At 34.0% G+C, this 9,139-nt stretch overlaps 1 protein-coding gene across 1 annotated transcript; it reads right to left on the bottom strand.

Annotated features, from left to right (window-relative positions):
* Positions 1–3,313: 3,313 nt before the first annotated feature.
* LOC106678701 (cuticle protein 16.5) lies at positions 3,314–4,717 on the bottom strand. Its single transcript, XM_014417403.2, has 2 exons — positions 4,640–4,717; positions 3,314–4,329 (listed from the first exon to the last, which is right to left on the bottom strand). Exons 1-2 carry the CDS (start codon positions 4,688–4,690, stop codon positions 3,424–3,426), a joined length of 957 nt encoding a protein of 318 aa, XP_014272889.1. The 5' UTR covers positions 4,691–4,717; the 3' UTR covers positions 3,314–3,423.
* Positions 4,718–9,139: the final 4,422 nt, after the last annotated feature.

The following is a 9,139-nucleotide window of genomic DNA, read 5'->3' on the forward strand; positions in this document are numbered from 1 at the left end:
ATATATATCCTTCCCGGCAGGACCCTTCTTATGAAATATTTGTTTAAAACGGGAAAAATGAGACTTTAAGATAATTTAATCGAGTAATATTTAAAAAGGACCTGAAATTGAATATTAGCTCTGGAACAGTTTAAAATTCCAAAATCCATTTTAAATATTATTCTGATAGAACCAACTAGTAAATTTCTTTATAAAGTTTATTCATATACTTAAAATTATCGTTGGAAAATAATAATATAATTATATTTAAATTATTATTCGACAGGTAATATAATTCTTAATTGTGTATAGAAAATTCTGTATTATAAAAGTTAGTAATTTTTATTGGACTATAGATTTAGGATATATATTCTATAGTCAGATAAAAAATAATTATTTTTCAAATAATGCATTTTCTAAACATAGTGGTATGAATAAATGTTCTTCTTTGAATAAATGTATGTTAACTCCAAAATAATAACTTCGCTATAGATTATATTTCACAGTGGCTACTGACTATAGCTCAGAAGAGGAAATTACAGGTGTGGCAAAATAATATTGGAAGAAGCATTATGAATGTGAGGAAAAAAGATCGAATAAAAAATGCTTGGATTCAGAAAGAAACAGGACTCACTGACACACTGAAGATGACAAGATTGTGCAAATGGAAATGGGCAGGGCATCTCCTTCGATGCGAAGATGACAAATGGTCAAAAATTGCCACAGAATGGACTCCATACGACCTTCAAAGAAGAGTACGTCAAAAGAAAAGATGGCGCGATAAGTTCAAGAGGATGGCAGGAGAGCTGCAAGGGACAGGGATGTCTAGAAGAAGAAATGGATAGAACTCGCCTCCCAATAGAGCTGGTCACCTCGGGAAGTGCTGACTATTACTCCCGAATGGGAAGGCCTATGCAGGAATGGGTACGGGAAGATGGAAAGGAAATTGATAGAAGTTAGTGTTTTGTCAACCATTATGTATATATATAAATTTATTTAATTATTTTTTCTCTCTATCTTCTCTTACTTTGTTTATGTTGTATTTTGTAATGATTTTAATGTATCGCATAAATAAACGACTATTTCATATTTCACAACGTACTAATACCAATTAGGCCAAATTGTAGGTCTACATTGTATTATTTTCTAATAAAATTTTTTTTGTTATTAGCTATTCTTGTCCAGTATTTTCCTAAATAAAAAAACAAAAAGTTTTACCAACTGCTTGCTTTATTCATTTTTGAAATCAAACTATGTAGACTAGTTATTCACTTAATCTTAGTTGAAATGGTTTGATTTGAGCTAAGTTATCAGCCTTACCATTATCCTTAGTTGGAGAAATTAATCATTACATAATATCATTAAAAATACTATGACCAGTCATTTCCTCCAATATAAATAAAAGAGTCGGAGTAGTCCATCAACAATTCATTATCCTCAATAAACGTTAAACTGAGAACTGGGTCTATTAAAGTTATCTACGTGAACCGGTTGTGAATGTCAGGATTAACTATATTATTCATTTATTCGTTACTTCTTTATTATTAAAGGTGAATGAAAAATAAATAATCTGTTTGTATGATACCTCCGTTGGCGTATTTTTCAACTGATTTTGTTTTATATTTGGCACTGTGTTCTCGCACTTTACAGTTGCTAACTACATATATTGGACAAACCAAACAGACGTTTAAAAAGTATAAATGGTAGACAATGTTTCTAGAAATATGGGATGAACTGAGGCTTCTATTCAAGAATAATCCCAAACACAATCAATATGACGGGGAAACTAAATCATTCATTACTAGAAATTTCATATTATATTTGTCACTACAACATGAAACTTCCGATTCATTCTTATAAATTACTTCATTATATTTCATCTTGAATAATCACATGCGTACACTATCAACACTTACACTTAGAGTTAATATACTACAAATGAAGCAAACAGGATGATCTGGGAAGAATCGGTCTCTTTTATAACAAGGAAGGATAGGTACCCAAAATTTAGCATCCTAAAGTTACGAAACTTTTCCTTGGCTATGGCACATTTTAAAAAATACTGCGTATTGTGACTGGACCTTCCACAAGTTTTAAGTTATGAAGGAATTAGAACCAAGTCTAGGTTTTAAGATATCAAAAGGGGTTTAGTTAGAGAGAAAGTGAAATTGAGAAAAACTAATATATTAAAATAAAACGAAACAACTGGTGGAAGGGGGAGGCCGAAAAGAACCCAATAATGTTAGGTAAGTAAGAATTTAGATATGGGGAAAAAATTGGTGTATTGGAGAGATGTCAATATAATTTGGTGAGGGTCGCCATTTGTGTTCGTAGAAAAGTTCTTACTCGTAACCGAGTACATGCTTTCCGCCCCATATGTTATGTATGGGTCACTTGATGAATGGTGTGCCGTTGCTGCTCTACGGAAAAAGGTGGCCATTCTCTGCGCTGCGCCGCTTACCACGCTCGGCTCGGTGCTTACTTCTTAGACATACTTAGCTGGCCGTGGTACCAAAAAGAAGAAGGCGCTGGCTGCAAACTCCCTAGGTGGTGCTAGGGTTAAGTGGATATACCCCCCCCCTCTAGTCCTTATGAATATACATTTCAGCGATATAACAACTGGATGACACTCCCGTGGACTGAACACTGCGTCATGATTATATTTTCCTGTTGAGGGGAATAATCTTACTAACAGGAAAAAATGAAATAATTACCACTAAGAAAGAATGATTAACTAGTCTTCAAAGTTTGAAACAAAAAAAATAATAATAAGCGATTAATAAAACTCATGTATTTAAATTCATGAAAATACTTTAATGAAAACACTAACTATGGGCTACTCATTATATAGCAGCCGAGTCCACATCTATTTTTTAGAGGGTTGTCACTGATAATATATATTATAGGGAAAAACCCACCTTCCAAATTATGACATCATATATTTTGCTATAAAATGGATAATAAATGAATTCAGTAACGTATAGCTGATTTAAAAAGTATAGTATACAAATAATTTATGCCCAAAATTAACTATTTTAAACTAATGTAAGACCAAATCGGTCTACAACAAACAATTTTCTTTGAAATTATTAGTCCAGTTAATTTGCCGGTGACATATTTATAAGGGAATATATCATAAATGAATTCTTCATTGAATTCAATAAATAGAGTTACTTATTATAAACAAATGTGAGCATGAAGCTTCGATTGATTCTATGTACATAAATATTCTGTGATTCTATATTTTGAAATTCATTTCGTTTCTAACCTGAATACCAAAGGCCATAAAGGTGTCATCGAATACGGGAAGAGGTACACATGTAAGTGATTGTACTTGTTTATAAATTAAAACAATTTATTAAGAACCTAATAACATATTATAGGAAAAAGATGAAACCCAACTTTGGTCTCATAAGCTCTGGTCTCACTTCAACCTATATTAGTTCAGTCGATCCTGTAGGAGACGGCATGTCCTGGGTTGTTGACGATGGTGGTGAGGGTGGCTGGAAGGCCGAGGTGAGCGGCATAGGGAGAGGCGATGACTGGGGCGGCAAGAGGAGCGGCGATAGTTCTGGCAGCAAGTGGAGCGTGGATGGGAGCGGCGTAGGCAGCGGGGGCGGCATAGATGAGAGGAGTAGCGAGTGGGGCGGTTGCGGCTGGGGTGGTGAGGAGACTCCTGCGGGCACGACCGTGAGCGGCGAGGTGGGCGGCCTTAGCGATGGCTACCTCGGGGGTGTCAGCGATGGGGGCGGCTGGGCCGAGTGGGAGGTCGTTAGCGGCGACCCTGTAGCCCAGGCTGTCGGCGACGTAGTCGGTCCTGTGCACGTGTCCGTCGGTGGGGTTCAAGTAGCTGAAGCTTCCAACGCGGTTTCCATGAGCGTCCTGGACGGAGGTGTGGGTCTGGCCGGGTTCGGAGTGTCCGAAAGCGGTGTTACCATGTTCGTCCTGGGCGTGGTATTGGGTCTTGATTGCTGGGGCAGCGACGGCTACTGGAGCAGCGATGGCGGCACGGGCAGCTACGACTGGAGCGGCAGCGATGGCTGGAGCGGCAGCGTAGGACAGGGGGGCAGCAGCGATGGCTGGAGCGGCGGCGTAGGACAGGGGGGCAGCAGCGATGGCTGGAGCGGCGGCGTAGGACAGAGGGGCGGCGTAGGAGAGTGGAGCACCGTAGGCCAAGCCTTGGGCGGCTAGTCCTGGAGCGATGACTCCTGGAGCGGCCAATCCTGGTGCGATGACTCCTGGTGCAGCTAATCCTGGAGCGAGGAGGCCAGGGGCGACCAATCCTCCGAGGGCGCTATAACCCAGGCTAGCCTTGGCCAAGGAGCAGGCCACAACGGCGCTAAGGACGATCTGTAGTAATAGAATAATAATTAATATCTTTTAAGAGATTATTTAAAAACGAGATAACTCAACCTATTGATTGACAAAACGTTTGATTACAATGATTTTGTAGAAATTTTTGGTGAAATCATTTAAAATTTAAGTATTTAATTGATATTTCTATGATTTTAAATTCATTAATAGGTACTTATTTTCATTCTAAAAGACGTCTAAGTTAAAAAATAATTTGAATTTGAATACTATATGACCTAATCTTGCCGACGTTAGTTTAGCTAGTCTTAGAGAATAGTTAATGTTTGACATGCTTTCGCACCCTTACCAGGAATTTCATGCTGGTGTGTAGGAATTGAGAGACCAATTGACCAAACATGAGCCCGCCCGCTTTTATATATCTCAGAGCACAAGGACGGGGTGGAGCCCGCACTTCCCGGTCAAAATCACTTCAACTTTTTAGATCCTTGTGAATGTTGAAATCAAACAAGAATTCCCACTTCCAAATTTAAAAAATACAAACCTACAGATTTAGATGAATTGTAAACGGTGATGTACAAGAGTTAACTTCAACAAATTAAGTGTTGAGTATATTTTTCTAAAATTTCAAAACCATTTAAAAAATTAAAATGGAAAACTAATAAATAAATAAAACAAACAGTTGTGTGAGCTGGTTTGAGAGTTTTACAGTTGTACTTCCGGTTGGTCAATTTCAACTAAAATATTGCTGTAACATTCCTCACAAACGCTATATGTTATTTCAGTTTCGTTTTTCAGCTGGAATACACGCCAGCACGCGTGTACACACGCACATCCAAACATTTTACTCTTAAAATTTAAATAAATTAATGTTTAAGATTTTTTGTTAATTATGCGGAAAAGAGAATAGCAAAAGGTGGCAATTGGAATATGGATTGGCAGTAATAAGTAACAATGTTCAATGATGTTTTCTTTACTCACTATAATCGAACAGGGCGCCTCTTCCTTCAATGGTATTTCCGGTGAGAAGGCAACTTCCCGTCACAGGTTACTCATTCGCTGTGACCAACTCACAACTTAATCGTTCTCTTGTTTTGTTTGTTAGTTTTGAAAGGGCAACAATATCGTTCTCTTTCTCAAAAATAAAAGAACAATATTGAAAGCAAATATGTATACAAAAATATATATTCAGTTCAAACGTTTGTACTTAATATATACTATATATACATGTTAATAGTAGTGATTAATGGCAGATATGCTTATAATATTTTACATAAAGTATAAAATGTTGAGCAAAATTAAAGATATTTATACTGATAAATTTTTTCTTGGCTGCTAATAATATGTATTTTTGAGGATCTTCGAGATCAGTCAATAAGAAAACTATATTAAGGCAACTTTATTGTTTGTATAGTAATGCCATTTGTCTATTACAGAGTGTTCTGCATTGCTGTGATGCAACCAACTGAAGGTTTGTTCAAGAACTGACACAGTGAACAATTCTGGCACTAACCATGGACAGTACTTTGCAAGAGACGTTGTAGTGAGGTGATTTTTTTTTAGATCACACTTAAACGCCAGATTTTTCCCTAATTAATGAGTGCCAACTTAATGAGACTGGGAGTACCCCAGAGCTCCAGATCCGATAGGACTGACTCATGGCTACAGTGACAAATGAAAAAATTACCTGCGACAGCCTAATTCTGACCCGATTCCTCGGAGTTATTAACACAGCAGCTCTTCCCCTTGATATGTAAGAAAACCTAACAGACCTGATTATTAAGTTATGGTACTTATTACGTTCTTAAAAAAGAATTATTTGTTACTTAATCAAAGTAATTGGATGCTTAGAATGAGTATAGGACTCCCAGAAATGCGTTCGGCATTTAAGCCCTATTGTATTGTAAATTCGATTTTACACTTATAGATACTACTGGTATGAGAACTTTGACGAAACGTTTGCAGCAACTTTCTTTCAACTTCAGATTCGTACGCCTTTTTGTTTTTGAGTTAGGTTGTTCCCACACAAACAGATGAGCTTGGTTGTTTAGAGTCAGGGAACCTCGAATAGGGAATTTGAAAACTCAAATTCGAAATTTTCCACAATCAAAAAAATAATTCATTTTCTATAAAATATGTATTCAGAAGTAAGTGAAAGTAAAAAATTGTTTATCAAAATTGCCTGGAATCGAGGGTGAAAAGGAGGTTATAAGCCAACAAATTAAGGGTTTATGTAAAAAAAATAAGATAATTAATATGTTCCTAGAAAAGTTGTACCCCAAAAAATTAATTTACAAGATTAACCTTAAAATTTTTAAAAATAAAACAGGAAACGAAATAGTAAATAATAAAGTAAAAAAAAAAAAAATATGGATTCAATTATATTAAAGGACTATCTGAAGATATTAAGAAATCATTTAAGGATTATGATGTTGATGAGAACTCTTTAAGTCATAGACCCAACAATAAAATCAAAAACTATTATAGTATATTAAAGGACAAAATTGATACAAGGAATCAATCGGGATTAATATATAAAATTCCCTGTCTAAATCGTCCAGCTATATATATAGGTGAGATAAAGCAATTATTGGGTGACAGAATTTATCAACACAATAATGATTTGAAAAACAAGGAGAAGGGTCCAAATAAAACAGCACTAGTCCAGCATGCAACCAAAAACCAGCATTTTTTTGATTTTGAAAATACAATGATTTTACATAAAGAAAATAATACATTCAAAAAGGAAAATACTTGAATCCATTTACATATCTGAAAATAATAATTATACAGTGAATTTTAAAACAGATACAACAAATTTGAACCAACACTATGCAGAGATATTAAGTAAAATTAATTTATGAAAAATATAGGGTAAATTAAATGTGGATAATTATAATTAACCTAGATGAGAATTTTACTAATAAAATAAAGAGGAAAATTAACAAAAATATTGTTATAATAAATAATTTTAATGCTTGAACTGAGTGGAGGAAGGTTACAAGCATTGTTGTGATAAAGTTTTAACAAATAGTGACTGTGATAAATGAATTTTAATTTTTGTTTTTAATGTGAAAATTGACTAATTAGGTAATTAGACATAATGTAGGATATACTTATTAACAAAAAAAATATGTTTACTTAATGTTTTAATGTTTCATAGAAATTGCTGTTTTGACCTGGGCAGAATAGCTTGTATTAAGTTGAGTTTTTAAATCATTTAGTTCCAAAATTGCATTTAGATAAGATAAATTATAAATAATAATGTTAAGTATTTTGAATTGTTGAGGATCATACATGTAATAAAAGCCGTTTTTGTGGTAGATTGTCCCTGAGGATGGCCGGATTGGCCGAAACGTCGAACTTGTAAGAAAAATAAAATGTGTTGAGACTAAAATGGATAAAAATTAAATTATTTATTTAAAGTAAATTTTAAGAAAACAAGTAATTTTTTAATTTAAATATAAGTTGTAATAACAAGTAATTTAATTTAAATAAGTAATTTTTTTTGTTATGTTTTGAAGTGATTATGTAGCTCCTTCTACATCTAGGTATCTCAGTTATTAATTGGATTTTGAGATTAGAGTACCTCACCCTAGATAGATGGATACCTCACCTACCCCCTTCATCCACTCTAAAGATTAAAAAAAAGTTACATATTCATATGAACCTCCTTCTTCTGAAACTTGAAAATAATCTTTTTTTTCACATTTCTCTCAAAAAACACTTTGCAAGGTTTTTGAGTATTTGTTATTTCGCAGGAAATTCCCTCTAAACTTTCCTCTAATGGATTAAAAATTAAATTTACTTCAAATTCAGCCAACATAACTATCTTGTCCAACGAATATTTTATATGATACTCAACAAAATAATAGACAATAATGAAAATATAGTAATTTTTGAGAAAAATTTTCATTTTCCAAAGGACTATAAATAATAATCATTTCAATTATTTTAATTGTTGGAGAAGTTTGACGGGGGGTGCGGTCAGCAAAGAACAACATAAATAAACAAAACCATATTTATTTATTTTGTGCCACAATTCAATTATTTTAATTGAATTTAACAAATTCTATTTATTATATGAGCTATTCCCCAATGCTCAGAGTATATTTAGTAACAATAATAAGAGTTATTTAATAACAACTGAAAATAGAACGAAATTTCGCTATAAACATCGTTCTAGTTTCTGTAAACTTCATCGTTACAACTAGTTTTCTATTGGTAGTTCCTACAAAAAAAAAATATCCAAATTTAACATCTACAACACCTTCAAAATTCGTGTTGTTTGGTGTAATTAGTTTACAAGTACAATAGGTACACATTAGTATGAACTGGCATATTAATTATTATAAATCCATATGTTTAAACTAACTGTATGTGTATATATATATTTATTTATTTATTAAAAACTAATTTCTAACAAACGAAGCCGGAGTATCCGGATGACATTTAGCCCAGCTGACTACCGAATTTGGCGCCCTTGGGAAAAGGCCCGTTCCAGAAATACAAGACCACTCACTACCTTACATTACGTAAGCCCCCACCACCGATTGGCGGGAAATAATTAATACACAATTAATATACAACCTTAGCTTTTGTTGAGCCGTTGAGAGCAAAAGTGGTGTAAATCAAACTATGAGTTCTGATATATTTTAAAGTTTAGGGGAATTTCTATACAATTTTTTGTAAACAATAACTATTTTTTTTAAATCAGTAAGTCTCAAACGTAACTATTTAAAAGTTTACAATAGTCAGTTTATAAACTCAGGAATTAATAAATTGATGGTTATTTTATTCAAATTAATTTCGATGAGATAGGTTTGGGTGAGACAGAATTTCTGATCCT

This window comes from Halyomorpha halys, unplaced genomic scaffold (assembly GCF_000696795.3).
Source record: "Halyomorpha halys isolate HHAL.00 unplaced genomic scaffold, Hhal_1.1 Scaffold155.1, whole genome shotgun sequence".
In the NCBI taxonomy this organism is placed as follows: Eukaryota; Metazoa; Arthropoda; class Insecta; order Hemiptera; family Pentatomidae; genus Halyomorpha; species Halyomorpha halys.

Excerpts from the sequence above, each read along its gene's own strand:
- LOC106678701 (XM_014417403.2), bottom strand. The coding sequence starts at position 4,690 with ATGTTTGGTCAATTGGTCTCTCAATTCCTACACACCAGCATGAAATTC. Across the intron at positions 4,330-4,639 it reads ACACCAGCATGAAATTCCTG|ATCGTCCTTAGCGCCGTTGT; the intron begins GTAAGGGTGCGA and ends CTATTACTACAG.